Source organism: Narcine bancroftii, chromosome 6 (assembly GCF_036971445.1).
Source record: "Narcine bancroftii isolate sNarBan1 chromosome 6, sNarBan1.hap1, whole genome shotgun sequence".
NCBI classification, from domain to species: domain Eukaryota; kingdom Metazoa; phylum Chordata; class Chondrichthyes; order Torpediniformes; family Narcinidae; genus Narcine; species Narcine bancroftii.
The window spans coordinates 17,879,049-17,895,024 of record NC_091474.1 but is presented as its reverse complement, the minus strand read 5'-3'; the positions used below and the strand labels follow the sequence as shown (position 1 = coordinate 17,895,024).

Genomic DNA, 15,976 nt, shown 5'->3' with positions numbered 1-15,976 from the left:
CTCCCCTCCCCCCCTCCTCCCCTCCCCCCTCTCCCCTCCCCTCCCCTCCCCCCCCTCCCCTCCCTCCTCCCCTCCTCCCCCCCCCTCCTCCCCCTCTCCCCCCTCCCCCTCCCCCTCCCTCTCTCCCCTCCCCCTCCCCCTCCCTCTCTCCCCCCTCTCCCCCCCCCTCTCCCCCCCCCTCTCCCCCTCCCCTCCCCTCCCCCCCCTCCCCCTCCCCTCCCCTCCCCCCCCCTCCCCTCCCCTCCCCTCCCCCCCCTCCTCCCCCCCCCTCCCCCCCTCTCCCCCTCCCCTCCCCTCCCCCCCTCTCCCCCTCCTCTCCCCTCCTCTCCCCTCTCCCCCCCCCCCTCTCCCCTCCCCCCCTCTCCCCTCCCCCCCTCTCCCCTCCCCCCCTCTCCCCTCCCCCCCTCTCCCCTCCCCCCCTCTCCCCTCCCCCCCTCTCCCCTCCCCCCCTCTCCCCTCCCCCCCGATGCTGCTGAGTGTTGCAGCTTTCTCTTTGCTGCCTCCCCACACGCACGCGTGGCTGGGCCGCGCATGCGCTGGGGGAGCGAGGTGCCGGCCGGCTGCGCGGGGAGTCAACGTGTTTCTCCCTCCCCCCTCCCCCCTCCCCCCGGGCTCGGTGGCCCTCGAGAGGCTGGTGAGTGTGGACGGTGTGTCCGGGTCGCCATTCCCTGCCCGCGCGGGGGGGGGGGGCACAGGCCGCGGCTGAATCCCCGGGCTCGCGTTCACCATCCTCCCGGAAACGGGAAGTGGCCTGACAAAGGAAGTGATCGAGATAACTGGGCGGGAGTGGGATTGATTCAAAGGGCCAAATGGCCTTTCTTTGCCTGTGTGATTGAGTGGGTCGTGGCCTGTGGAATTCCGAGCCCCCCCCCAACCCCAGAGCCATCAATGATGTCTGATGGGCCCAGAGCGCGAGAGGACCAGTGATGTTCAGGATCAAGTGAGCACATGATGTGAAAATGATGAATCCAAACCCTTGTTTAATGTGAAAAGGTTGCATTTTCCAAGCCTGTTTGGTCTGCAAAGTCGTGATGATTTAGCGAAAGGGTTTTTGCTCACATGGCATCTCCTGAAGCAGTGACATGAAGATCTTTTGCAACTGAGCAGGATTAAACGGATTGGCTGAATTCCTTATTTCTGTGCTGTAACTTTAAAGGAAGTTGAATACAACCTTCCACAGCCTCTGTCCTCCTCATTTCCACCATCTCTTCCAGCTCTCGAGCCTTCTGAGATCCCTGCATTTCTCCAATTCTGGACAAGTACGTTCCCAAGGTACCTGGGCCTTTTCCAGTTGTTTGGCTTCAAAGTTCTGGCATACCCTTTTTCTCTTCTGTTTGGAGGTTTTTTTTCTTCCCCCCCCCCCCCCCCCCTTGATTTTTTTTAAAAGAACTCTAAATGCTGAAAATTTGAAATAAAAACAGAATTTTGTGGGAAGAGAACTGGTTAGCATTTCAGATGTGGGGCCCCATTGTCAGAACTTGGAAAGAGCTAAACAAGTTTGGTTTCACATGGAATAAAGGTGGAGGAGGGGTCGTTTGAACAGAACGGAATATTTTGGATAGGCTGAATTCAAATAGGATAACAGGATTAGACAGACACTTTGTGTGAATGTGTTGTGTGCAATCTGAAGTACCTAACATCGGCAGGTTAATGAATAAAGTAAGAAAAACCAAGGCAAAATACCAATAGATAACAATGACAAATTCTGATACAAACAGTAAAACACAATAAGTTTTCAAAAGTTAGAGAGTTTGATGTTGAATCTGGAAGGATGCAACCTGGCTTTGCTGTAACAGTGCAAGAGGGTGGATAGTGCACAGGCAGGAAGTTTCAGAAGGGAATAGTGCTCTAAAATAGCAGCAACTAGAAGCAGACTAAACTGGACATTCCAAAAGGAGGACACGGTCATAGGTTACTATTGCATTTGTTGTTTTTACCATACTAAATAAATAAATTGTGTGTGTGTGTGTGTGTGTGTGTGTGTGTGTAGGCCACCCTACTGCAGACTGAATGCAGGTGCTCTGCAGGAGAATCACCCTATCTATGTACGTTTGGGATCTTCAATGTAGACGAGACCATGTTGTGAACTTTGAATACAGATCATGAGACTAGCAAAGTGCAAAGGAATCGCTGCTCTCACTTAGACTGGTTGGGTCCAAGGATGGAGATAAATTGCAGAAAAAATGTTGAAAAAAACTCAGCAGGTTGGTCAGCATCTGTAAAAGTGAAACATATTCAACGTTTGGGTTTGTGATCCTTTGTCAGAACTGGGAAAGGGAGAAATGAGAGTTTGTTTTCAGAAGGGGAGTCGGTGCAGGAGTGCAGAACACTGGGAGTACCTGTATTAGGATGTCAAAATGGATTAATGGAGACAATTGTCTCATCTGTGTAATATTGTTATTGGTAAAGTGGAGGGACTTGAATGGCAGTCTACACTTTTATACTGAAAATGTTAGAATGGATAAGCAGGTCAGGCAGTATCTGTGAAAAGTGAAAAAGTTAATATTTCAGATGAGGGACCCTGAATCAGATCTGATGAACTAAATTAGTCTGGGTGGCAGCAAAATCCAAGGGGATTTTTTTCAGCCCCTTTCACACTTGCAAGTGATCCCAAGAATTAAGGCCAATTAGCCTTTCTAGTGTGAAAGCACAATCAACTCAACGCCGGTGTCAGATGACGTCATCTCATGCCGGGGATTGAAGGCCTCGACCCTTAGTACTATCCCCTGCATCTATAGATGCCAGCATTGCAACCATGCAAGTGTGAAGCAAGTAATTGCATTGTGGGATTGAAATGACCCAAGTTTTTGTGTGAGTGCAGGAACATGGAGGAAAAGATTAAAATGAAGGTATAAACTTTGCTGTGGGAAAGTCTCAGTGGGAGAGAGAGGAAATAAATAGCAATAGCGGACAATTTTTAAACAGCGTGGGAAAGTTCTTCATGATATAGTGCACAATTTATAAAGACTGTGGGGGGGAAAAAGCATTGGCGGATCTGACTTCCCAGAAGGCTGTGCACCAGAGAAACTCATGAATGCTCCATGTATGCGGCCGTGCATACAGTTCTTTCTCTGCCACATGGAATTGTGGGCGGGCAGGTCCGTCATCACTTTTTCCCATGGTATTTATAAATTGTAGATGAGAATGTGACCAGCTTTCCCACACTGTTTAATAATTGTCCGCTTATAGCTATTTATTGCTAGCACTTTCCCACAGTCCCTTATAGGTCGGCACAACAACAAGAGCTGAAAGCTTCATACTGTGCTGTACATAAAGCTTAATTATGTTATAATTTTGTTCATAATACATTGATCAGGTTTTAGGGCATGTCCACCATCGCTCGATGCATTATGACATCACTGGTAGAACAGTCCTAACCCTGGGGATGGCTCCTTGCATGCAGTGTCCCAGTTAGGAGTGGTCAAGTATGAAGAGCCAAACCCCCATTCCTATCCTGAGACACTGTACGGCCAATTTAGTGGGACACGAGTGTGAAAGGGGCTTTAGATAGAGTGAAGATATACTGTTACATGTAGGGTGTCAGAACCACATCAGCAATAAATCCTGTAACCTGCTGAGGTTTAGCACATTTTCTGTTTTTTTTAAAAAAAAAACTGCACGATGCAGCGTCTGTCCTTTCACAGCAAAGAAATTTTTTTTAAAGTGTGCTGGAAATTCAAAGGCACCATTAAATAGTAAGTGGCTGGAGATGGAACAGCAGACTGGGGAGTTGCAGGGGTGGGGGGTTGGGGGCAGAGAGATCCCTTTGAAACACTGAAAGAATACGAGAAGGGAATGTGTCTGATGCGGAACCTTGCAAGAGCTTATGGATATTGTAGAAGATGATCTGTTAAATGGGGAGGTAGGCATGGACCAGGGGACTCAGTCCTTCCCACTTCTAAGAGACAAGGGCTGAGATCGGAGGTGCAGGAAGTGGAGATGCAATACAGTCAAGGGCAATGTTCCCTCTAAAGATTAAAAATTAGTCAGTGTGTGCAAAAATCTTGTGTTGTGCAGATTTTTTTTTCCCTGTGACAAAAGTATGTGTGCATTGAATGCTTGTGCAAATGTTAACTTAAAATTGTTTCAAGATAATTTTGGCATAACCTCTCATGGCTAATAAAAAGTGTATCGGAATGTTTTAATATAATACAAAAATGATTATCTACTTGTTTAACTGACTAACTAGTTAACAAAAACTAAGAGATTATTTTCAGTAAGTAAAATTGTATGAATTACAACATTATTTCCGGTCATTTACCTTTTGTGCATATTATTTTCCTTTGTGCATTAGTTGAAAACATGTGTTGGTGCATACAGCTTAAAGAGAACAGTGGTCAAGGGTACTGTCCATTGTGTTGGAGGGGAAGCCATGGTTCAGAAAAGAGGAAAACATTTCAGAGACCCTTGAAATGCGAATGCCTCATCGTGAGCACTGGAATGCTCACAAGAGACAGGAGACCAGATTATTTAAGATGGTTTCTCTGCCAAATTTTATTTGATAATGCATCAGGGAAATGTTTTGGGTTGTGTGAACTCGCCACTGTATAAATTGTTATTGATTCTCTTTTAAATTTCTGTTTGTCAGCCTATCATGACTACGAGACTGCTCTTATCACTGAGAAAGTGGATTCCACTGCAAACCTCCATGGATGGCTTTTGGCTGCTTCAGTGTATTGCATGTAATCGACTGAGGCACCCTGATGCCAACAAAGTTTTGTTGCGACATTTCACTGGAAGCTGTTTAAAGTATGCCAAAGCTCGAGGTTTTCAGAAGAAAAGGAGACTATCTGAAAAAAAACTGGTAATATCAAATCTTCAAATGCCGGACGAAGCTTTTAGCTTGATGGGAAAGGGAACAGTCATCGTCCGAGTGGACTAGATTTAGGACCAGCAGCAAACAAGAAGTGTGAACCTTTTACTCCCATTATACTTGTGTATAGATTTTAGGAGGGCTTTTTCCCTTAAAGATACTAATTTACAAGATGGCATGGTTAACACAATGCAATTACAGTGCCAGTGACCTGGATTCTAATCCAGTGCTGTCTGTAATGTGTTTGTATTGTCTCCAAATGACCTGTATAGGTCTTCTGAGTTCTCCAAAATGTACAGGTTTGGTAGGTTAATTGGGTGAAATTGGGCACCACAGGTTTCATGGACTGGAAGGGCCTTCTACTGTGCAGTATTGTTTTAAAACTGAAACCACTTGTATCTCCACAAATTCCCAGATGTGCGAATATAGCAGGTAACGTTAAGCCATCGTAACTAATCAGATTGTGGGATCCTTAAAGAGATATTCAGGATTTTTGTCAGCAAATGAGAGTAGCAATTAATAGACAGAATGTGGAATATAAATAGAGGGAGAAAGATGGAGAAATAAGGTTAAATCCCTAACAATATTTAGAACTGGAAGGAACAGAACACATTTCTGAGTTATTTTTCACTGGGAGGAAAGGTCTTTTATAATCATACATGCCTTTAAAACTTCATTTCTACTTCCTCTCTTGTGTTTCAACTTCTGAACCCTTGCATCCTTTGAATTATGAGGTTGTGAAATCTCTCCACAAGACACTTAAGTAGCAGAGCTTCAAGAATAGCAGAGTAACTGAAACCATCTTCCAGTTTTCTGCATTTGGTTGCAAATGTTCGAATGTTGGCAGCAGTTATTCAATTTATTTCTTAATGATGAATGCAGATAGTCCTGTTTCTAGCCATCACATTCAAGCTGTTGATTCAAGATATGGGGACACTAATACCCCTGAGCATAAAGCCCTCCAAAATGTAATGGACACAGCCCAGGACATCACAGAGAAAACCCTCCCCACCATCGAGGACATGTACAGGGAACACTGCTGTCAGAGAGCCACCCAGAGCATGCTCTTTTATTGCTACTACCATCAGGAAAGAGGTATCGGTGCCACAAGATTCGCAACACCAGGTTAAGAAATAGCTGCTACCCCCCCACCATCAGACTCCTCAACAACAAACTCAGGGATTCATTTAAGGACACTTACTTTTGCACTTTATTTACTTTTTTAAAAAAATTCTCTCTATATTACACAGTCAGTTTGTTTACTTTTCTTGTGTATATTGGGCACAGTTTTTTTGCTTGAACTAGTCAGGAAAATTGTTTTGTAGTAGCATCCTAGTGTAATCATTCATATAAACTACATTACAAAAATAAATAAAAATGGTGCACAAGAAGTCAAAATAAGGCAGTGTCTTTGGTTCATTAATCATTCAGGAATCTCATGGCAGTGGGAAGAAGCTGTCTTTGTGCTTGTCTTTCAGCTCCTGTACCTTTTTCCTGATGATAGTAGAGTGAAGAGAGCATGGCCTGGCTGGTGGGACTCCTTTAGGATAGAGGCTGCTTTCTTAGGACACCGATTCTTGTAGATGTCCTTGATGGAGTGAAGTCTGGTGCCTGTGATGTCATAGGCTAAGTTAACACCCTCTAGAGATTTTTCTTCTGAGCGTTGGCACCTCCAGATGCAACCAGCCAGAATGCTCTCCACGGTACACCTGTAAAAGTTTTCAAGTGTTCGGTGGCATACCGAATCTCATTAAACACCTCAAATTGTAGCCGCTGGTGAGCCTTTTCTCGATTGCATCAACATGGAGGCTCAGAATAGTGGAAATATTTTATGTTTTAGAAATGTTGTGGTATAATGTGTTCAAAAAAAGAAAGAAAAAATGGATAAGAAGGGAAGGTGGTGATGAGGAAATGGAAAGGAAAGATAAACAAAGTATGAAATGACTATGTTGAACTATATAACTTTAAATATTAATGGAATACATAACCAAATCAAAAGGAAGAAACTGTTAAATTTACTGAAAAAATAAAAAATTGATATAGCATTTGTACAAGAAAAAAAAACATGGAGGCTCCAGGACAGATCCTTGGAGATGTTGACACCAGGAATTTGAAATTCTTGACCCTCTGCATGATTGAGCCCTCGATGATAACTGGGTCATGTTCTCCTGACTTCCTCCTGAAGTCTGTAATCTCCTTGGATGCGACACCACTTAACGAGCTGAATTGTCTCCCTCCTGTGCACTTCCTCATTGCTGTATTCACATTCAACCACGTTACCAACTAAAATCTGGGTGCCAATTATGGTAGTCAGAGAAACTTGTGCAACAAGCGAGGAAAGCAATTAATATTGCTATCTTTTGTTCATGAAAATATTCCATATATTCAGCTTTTTTGCTTCCAAAGAGGGACAGAAATGAAAAAAAAATCAGTTTGTAAAATTGTTTGTAGCCAACATTTTTGTGTGATTTAGACCCGGTACTTTGTGGATCAGCGAAGAATCACTGTATTAGGAGGGAAAGGTGGTGATGGAATATGCACTTTCCACAGTGAACCCCGTAAAGAGTTTGGAGGTCCTGATGGAGGAAATGGAGGGAACGGAGGACAGGTTATTTTAAAAGGTAAAGTGTATTGCCCCTTTTCTTGCTTGACATATTTTGTGGGTGTTGAGTGCTATTTAGTGGCCTCTATTCATTCAGGAGGCCTGCTGGTGTGCGTCAATGGAAAGCGTCATAACCATCTGGAAACTTCGTAAACACATACCTGAAGAACACGAAATAGGAACAGGATTAAACCATCTGGCTCACTGAGCCGATTCCACCATTCAATAAGATCTAGCCATTGACTCAGCTCTACTTCCCTGCCTGTTCCCTGTAATCCTTAATTCCCCAACAAATCTATCTGTTACAGCCTCTCTTGTTTAGACATAATGTATTGGTGTTAAATCAAACTGCTGCACCCTCCATTTGTATGAGGAATTCAATCATACTGTGATCACTCTTTTTGAGAGGATCCCTAACAAATTGCACAACACCCTATCTAAAAGGTTGGTTTCCTAGCCTGCAGTTCCGGAAACTTGGGTGCAGAAAGGTATCACATTCCTGCAGGGATCTGTGGTCAGCCCTTCATTCAAATCTGGCATCCTGAGCTAATTAAAACAATTCTACAGTGATTTAACTTTCCAATTCTGCACACTCTCCGACAAAATGTGGTTGTACAGCTGCTATTGGCTGTCTAAACTCTCAAGAGTTGGAAACTTCTGGGAGATGATTTTAATTTAAGAAGTTACTTATCATAGTTTGAATAAAACATTATGGCTCTTTTAACAAGCATTCTGTTTTGGGGTATTTCTATAAGACCATAAGACATAGGAGCAGAAATAGGCAAATCAGCCCACCAATTAATCATGAGCTGATCCATTTTCCCACTCAGCCCCACTGCTCAGCCTTCTCCTGTAACCTTTGATGGCCTGGCTAATCAATAACCCATCAATCTCTTAAATACACCCAACGACCTGGCATCCACAACTGCCTGTGGCTGAAGAAATCCCTCTGCATCTCTGTTTTGATCTGACGCCCTTCAATCCCGAAGTTGTGCCCTCTTGTCCTAGACACTCCCACCATGGAGAAACAACCTTTCTACATCTATTCTGTCAATGCCTTTCAAATTCAAAATGTTTCAATGAGACATTCTAAATTCCAATGGGTACAGGCCAAGACCCCTCAATTACCCCTTATATGATAACCCTTCCGTATCTGGAGTTATCGGTGTGAATCTCCTCTGAACCATTTCCATCAGCACATCTTTTCTTAAATGAGGAGCCCAAAACTGCTCACAATACTCCATGAAGTCTCACCAGTGCCTTATAAAGTCTCAACATCACATCCCTGCTCTTTGTGTATTTCCACAGATTCTTTAAATTTGTAACATCCAACAGTGATGGGAAAAAAAAGATTTTAAAGATAAACATCTATGATTGGGAAGTACATCACCAGATTCGCTTCATATCTCTGTAGAAAGTCTTTGAATGAATAAAGATTGCAACTAAATTGTCTTCATCAGTTAAACACTTTATAATAGGAAAACAATTCTGGTTTTAACCTTGATTATGGTGCAATATAATATTCATCTAAGAAAATAAAATAAAAAATTGAAGTTATATAGTGCCATTACAATTCCTCAGATAATGAACTTGGCTTTAGGCAGTGTGATGCAAGAAAATTGGAAGCTAATTTGTAAGATTCCATCAATAAATAAGATAAATGACACAACAATCTGATTTTGTGGGGTCGAGTTGAGCACGCCTCTATCATGCCACTTGGTAATCTCTTCTGGTAGCAACTGTAAGTGAGACTAATCTGATAATAGCCAACGATCCTGAAAATGGAGATGTTTTCATCAATATTGGCAGAAATCATCCTCTTAGGAGCTTGAGATTGACTGACCTGTTTAAGTTGACTTTGGTTGAGGGATAAATACTGTCAGGATACTAAGAAATGATCTTTTGCTCCAAGAGTTGTGCTGGGGCATCTTTTCATCCATATGAGAAGGAAGGCAGTGTAATGAATTAATCAGCCCAAATTTGTGGAATTCTAAATTAGTAATTTGTCAAAAAATCTTTTTTTTTTTTTAATTTTTTTAAATCAAATGTCCAAATAGCCTTTTTATTTCAAGAAATGAATTCTATTGAAAATATACCCAGAGGATTTATTGGTGAAAGATTTTGTGCGTGAAAGTCACCAAAAGCCCATTTATATGTTTAAAAAGCAGGATACTTCAAGCAATTTTTCAAGATTAAAATGGTTTAATTTTGTTTACATTGTGGAATAAATGGTTATTACAATAATCTGGCTCTGCGGTGCAGCACCTTATTAGTGCTGCTTTGGACACATGGAGAGCGAGGCAGCAGGACTACTTGATTTTGAGGTGTGCATTTCACCGCAGGGGAATGTGTCATTGTTTTATTCTCAGCAGTATAAAATATTAATGATGGTGAAAATAACTGTGGGTGTAAACGAAAGCAAAAGCTGAAGTATTCTCCTGAATATATGAAGAATTAAATTTGAATTTGCTCCACCACCAACTGCAGCCCTCCTTGCAGATTATTATTCCATGTTTGGCATATACTATATTAATTTCAAGAAATGTTGATTTTTCAGTTGCTCGACAAGTGAAATCACTGTTGGGCATTAAATCATATTATCGTGGCATTGATGGAGAACCTGGAGCAAATAAAAATTGTTACGGAAAGAATGCAGTGAACACTTATGTACTGGTGAGTAGGGACAAATTTTTACAACTGTTGTGTGTTTGGGATATCTTCAGATGAATAAAACTTTATTTATGCCTTAGGTTCCAATTGGTACTGTGGTCAAGGAAGATGGGGTGATCGTAGCTGATCTCTCATCTCACGGAGAAGAATATGTGGCATCATACGGTGGGCTGGGTGGTAAGGGAAATCGTTTCTATCTATCCAATGAGAATCGTGCACCAATGATTGCAACGCCAGGGGAACCTGGTCAGCACCGGATCTTGCAGCTGGAACTCAGAACTATGGCTCATGGTGGGATGGTATGTAAAGATGGAATTTCCTCAGAATCAGAATTTATTGTCATGAACATGTCATGAAATTCATTGTTTTATGGCTGCATCACAGGGCAAACATTAATATAAACCATCTTCCCAAAAAAAGTAAAAGAAAAAAACAAAATAATGTAGTGTCCGTGGTTCATTGTCCATTCAGGAATCTGATGGCAGAGGGGAAGAAGCTGTCCTTGTGCCATTGAGAGCTTGTCTTCAGGCTCCTGTGCAGTACCTTTTCCCCAGTGGTAGCAGAGTAGAGCAAGCCTGCACTGAAAGTGCCTCGGTTAACTCTGGAACAACATCTTGTGTGACTTTGATTCTTGCAATGATGAATGTTTGACAGATCTGCCCAACATATGAGTAAAATTATTCACCTTTTCATGGCAAGGTGTAACTGGTCAGGACTTGGAATTATAAAAAAAAACAATATTTTTCTTCATATCAGGAAGCTTTTGGAAAAATAAAGTTAATTTTCTCATTTATAGAGCTACAGGGTACAGGTTTAAGGTGAGAGCAGAGGGACCTGAGGGGCAATTTTTTTTCTCAATGAGATCCATTTCTAGAGTGAGCTGCCAGCATGGGGAAAAATGTTGTCATCGATTGGATATTTGGACAGATTTATGGACATGAAGGGTTTGGGGTGGTGAGGGGGGTGGGGGGGGAATGTGGACCAAATGCTGACAAATGGGACAGTTGTTCATATACCATTGCATCAAATTGGATTTTATTAACCGATTTCCCCAAGGTTCTATCTGGTCTCTCTCTACACCACCATTCCCACCACGGGCAGCGTTTGTCTTCTTTTCACCCACTCCATCCTGTACAACTTGCCTTTCTCCCCCCTGGACCTTTTGTTTTCCTTGCCTCTTTCTCCCGTTGCCTGGCATATGCCAATCTACTCCCTCTGTCCAGCATACTTCACTTCTTCGTTGGGCCCCTGACCCCTCTACGCTAGCTTCTCTCTTTACATCCCCAGTCTCGATTAATGGTTTCGGCCTGAAACATCGACCATTCCTTTTCTACCACTGTGCTGCCCAACCTGCTGAATTCCTCCCACACATGTTTGGCCTCAGATTCCAGTATCTGCAGTATCCGATGTGTCTTTATGGGTTTTATCATCTTTTATTTAAAATGAGGCAAAATTACATCACCTTAAATGACTGCAAAGCAATTTATTCCAGCATAATCGGGGGAGAAGACTAAATGGTTTGTTTTTATGTTCAGGTCGGCTTTCCCAATGCTGGAAAATCAACCCTTCTCCGAGCACTCTCAAATGCCCTGCCAGCAGTAGCTGAGTATCCATTTACCACATTGAATCCTCACATTGGTGTAATAAAGTATCAAGACTTTGAGCAAATTGCAGGTAAATAGTGACCAATGACTTAAAATTTTATTGTCTTGAAAATTTAATATATTTACCACTTAACTATTCTAATAATTTCCAGTCTGCTCAATGTGAGATTTGAACCAGACTTTGGGTTTTGGATCACATTGATTATTCCCCAATATAAACTCCCTGCTGAGGTGCACTCTGTAGTCCAGGCATTATCGATGGAAACAAAATCATTCATCAGAATTGGAAAGAGAGAGAAAAAAAGATTTGGGATTAATTTTTATTCACATCCCTGTCAAAGGATATTTGTCTCAAATCTTATCTCTATAAACAGTTTAATGGAAACTTTTCTCTTACTAACTTGCCTAAACGGCCACAATTCATTTGCAAATGACTTGCAGCAATTAGGTGCAGGATTGAATTATCTGCTTGAAACCTCATTTCAGTATTTGCTCAAAAATGAATTCACTATATAGAGCTTTACAGCATTCATACACGATGTTGTGCCGACCTACGTAAACCCACCCAACAATCTAAACCTTCCCTGCCTCACACCCATAACCCTCTATTTTTCTTGCATCCATGTGCCTGTGTAAGAGTTTTTGAATGTTTCTATTGTCCACCCTCCTCCACCACTCCTGGCAATGAATTCCAAGCACCCACCACTCCATGTATTTAAACAAAACCTTACCCCATGTGGTTGAACTTATTCTGAACACATTTATCTCCCAAAAATGTTCCTCCTTTCACCTTAAATAGATGTCCTCTGGAATTTATTGTCTCAGGGGAAAAAAGGTGTTGGCTGTCCACATTATCTATGCCTCTCATAATCTTGTAGACCTCTATTAAGTGACCTCTCTTCCTTCTTTTCATTCCAAAGAAAACCTTGCCTCATAAGACATTCTCCAAATCAAGCAGCATCCTGCTAAATAAATCTCTGCACCCTCTCCATAGCTTTCACATCCTTTCTGTAATGAGGCAACCAAAACTGAACATAATATTCCCAGTGTGGTCTAATTAGAGTTTTAGAGTGCTGTAACATTACCTCATGGCTCTTAAACTCAATCTCCCAACTATTGAGAGCCAGCAAGCCTTCCTAACTATCCTATCAACCTGTGCAGCAACCTTGAAAGATGTATGGTTTTGAACCTCGTGTTACCTCTATTCTCCCATTAAGAATCCTGCCATAAAACATATTCTCCAACTTCCAAGTTTGACCTTCCAAAATGAATCACTTCATACTTTGAACTCCATCTGCCACTTCTCTGCTCAACTCTGTATCCTGTCTATATCTTGTTGTAACCTTCAACAAACCTCTACACTATCCATAACACCTTCAACCTTAGTGTCATCTACAAACTTACTGATCCATCTGTTCACTTCTTTATCCAGGTCATTTATAAATATCATAAAGATTGACCATGGTTGATGTGGACTCGGTGGGCTGAAGGGCCTCTTTCCATGCTGTGTATATTTATGCCTATAGTTAATGAAGCAGAATTTGATTGACAGTGTAAAAACATCTTAGTCTGTGATGAATATTCTGTTTTTAACAATGTTCTTCGTGCAGTTGCAGACATTCCTGGAATCATCAGATGTGCCCATCAAAACAAAGGTCTTGGAGTTTCCTTTTTGAAACACATTGAACGGTGCCGCTTTTTACTATTTGTGCTTGATCTGTCATCTTTGGAGCCCTGGCAACAGCTGGAATATTTAAAATACGAACTGGAGCAGTATGAGAAAGGATTGTCAGAAAGACCATCTTGTGTCATTGGAAACAAGATCGACCTTCCAGAAGCGAAAAACAATTTTCTTTTGCTTCGAGAGAAAGTAAAGCAGTGTAGAATAATCCCTGTGTCTGCACTTACAGGTGAAAACATTGAAGAGCTTTTAATGCACCTCAGGGAACTATATGATGACTATCTGGAGAACACGAAGCTTAATGATTGCACACTAGTCAAATGGTAAAATTACTGTAATGGAAGTAAATTAATAAATTTGTCCCCAAAAAAAGTGTTTTCTTTGTTTTGAATTTGAATCTGTGGTAAAGTCTTTCAGACCTTTTGAATAACATTTGCTCTTGAGGAAAAGACCATCTCCAAGATCTTGAAACATATTGTAGATTTGAGACATGGAATTTGACAAACGTAATATGATTGGGAGCTTCGGGGTCTTTGACCCCTTGGTTTATAAAGCCTTCCATCATATGGCTGGGGTTGAAAAGAGGGAATGGACTCCTCATCTTTTGCAGGGATGTTGATGATAGGTTGGGATTAATTTGCAAACAGTTATATTGTTCAGTTGTGTGATCACCAAGATAACAAAACCACGGTTTTTCTGTCATCAGAACAGTTCCAATGTAACTGGAAGGCATGCAAATATATTGGTTTATTATGCCTCTGGCATTGCATTGATTTAACCTGCCGCTCAGAACTGGCTTTAAAGTGATGTTATCATTACGGAGCTAAATATGGAAGCAATTCTTTTTCCACAGCATCTCGAAGGAATCAGAGTGAGTTTGTTGTTTCAGAATTAAAGAATTTGTCATGGTGTTTTTTTTCCCCTGACCAGTTGAGGGAACTGAGACTTTCCAACCCTGTGGATCCTTTCAGAGTTCAGTTTTATGATTTGAAACAAAATAAGCGATGATTATCCTTAATCAAATTCTTATACTTTTACAAATACTATTGATAATTTCACCACCCCTTCCATTAGTAGTCATTTAAGTTACTTTAAGATCACTGAACCCACCCACAGATCCAGAGCCTAGCTGATTATTACTGTGCCCAAAAGTTGTCCAAAAGTTCCTCAGTCAGTTTGGGGAGAATATGCTTCCCTACATTAAATAATTAGATTGTTTTTACCTGATTATAGTTCTGTCAGCATTGTCCACCATTGTGGGTGTGTGGTTGGTTATATATCTGTTCCTGATTGATCCTGGTCGACTCCTGATGTACATTACATATTATGGTTTGTTTTTTTTGGTCATGCAATCTTGTCATGTCGACTGAGGTGACTAGCTCTGAAATGAAAAATGTTATCCTAATCTCAAGTCCTTCTCACCAGTCAAATGTCCTTTACCACTTAGACAACAATTCTTCATTCATCACTGCTCCCCTGAAGGTCAGGGTTCCTCAGACTTGTCTTTTCACCCACTAGGGGAGCAGGTTGACCCTGAACTCTCATTATTTATTTTTGAATGACTCTCACTTATTGGACGTGGGCAAGTAACTCCTCCCATCCTACTTTTGCCAGGCATTGTCTTATGATCCAAAATTGGCCTTGCACCAGCTACTGGCCCAGTTGAACTATCTAAGATTAAGTTCAGTACTACTCTGTCTCTAATAGGACAATCTATGTACTGAAACAAAAAGCTTTTCTGAATGTTCTTTAGAAGTAATAAGTTCCATGCCTTTTAACTAAGGCTATTACATCAAATTCTAATGCTGTGGGTTTCTCCATTTTCATCCTTTTCATTTAAATGTTAAATTAATTCTTCAGTACACATTCATCATAAATCCTGCCATCCATGCCCATTCCAACTTAACGAACCTGATGCAACAAGTGAATTGGTTAATCAGAGTGGAGTAACATTGTGAACCGAAGGGCCTGAAGTGTGCTGTTACGTTCTACGTTCACCCTGTCATACAAGCTCAAGCCAGTGGGTGCCCTGTCAGTGATTCTGATTTGATGCATATTATTTTATATAAACTATTTTCCATGCTCTGTGATTTTTTTTTAATGAAGAAATTTGCCTGTTTTTATTGGGGAAAGTTGTTTGTCTTTTTCCTCTTTAACTGTTTTTCAAGTAAATGAACTGTTTATTATGCCATCGACTGCATTGTAAGTTAATATTGTATTTAGGCAACAAAAAAAAGGCCCGAGGGTTTAGAGTAATCCCTGAGTCAGTTTTGACATTTATTTTGGCAACGCATTGGAATTGCACGCCTTGTGCTCATTTCAAGCAATGCATAAGGAACTCTAGGGAGTCTCGAATTACTGCCAATGAGTCAAACTGGAGCCTGACTCAGAACTTGCATGACATATTGAGCATTAGTATAAATTGGAAAATGGTTTCAAGCATCTTTAAGTAGAAAAACAGACTTGTCTAGAAATTGTATTTCATCTTTTGCTGTGTTAAACATGCTGCATAAATGCCTATATGGATGTCCTATAAAATGTTCTAACAATGGGTTAAAATCTGCATAAAGCAGTGTTTTGGGGCCATCCTTGCAGAATATTGGACC

The 15,976-nt window shown here is 41.4% G+C and overlaps 1 protein-coding gene across 5 annotated transcripts; it reads left to right on the top strand.

The window, feature by feature from the left end:
* The first annotated feature begins 527 nt into the window (after positions 1-527).
* On the top strand, positions 528-13,742 carry mtg2 (mitochondrial ribosome-associated GTPase 2). 5 transcript variants are annotated; one of them, XM_069884128.1, is made up of 8 exons: positions 618-634; positions 1,215-1,272; positions 4,589-4,804; positions 7,287-7,434; positions 9,973-10,088; positions 10,166-10,384; positions 11,621-11,759; positions 13,300-13,742. In XM_069884128.1, the coding sequence occupies exons 3-8, from the start codon at positions 4,595-4,597 to the stop codon at positions 13,695-13,697; spliced, it is 1,230 nt and encodes a 409-aa protein (XP_069740229.1). In that variant the 5' UTR covers positions 618-634; positions 1,215-1,272; positions 4,589-4,594; the 3' UTR covers positions 13,698-13,742. The 5 variants fall into 5 exon arrangements, with proteins under 5 accessions (XP_069740228.1, XP_069740229.1, XP_069740226.1 ...); XM_069884127.1 differs by lacking the exon at positions 1,215-1,272 and having other exon boundaries at positions 528-634; XM_069884125.1 differs by lacking the exons at positions 618-634; positions 1,215-1,272 and adding an exon at positions 644-940.
* The last annotated feature ends 2,234 nt before the right edge of the window (positions 13,743-15,976 follow it).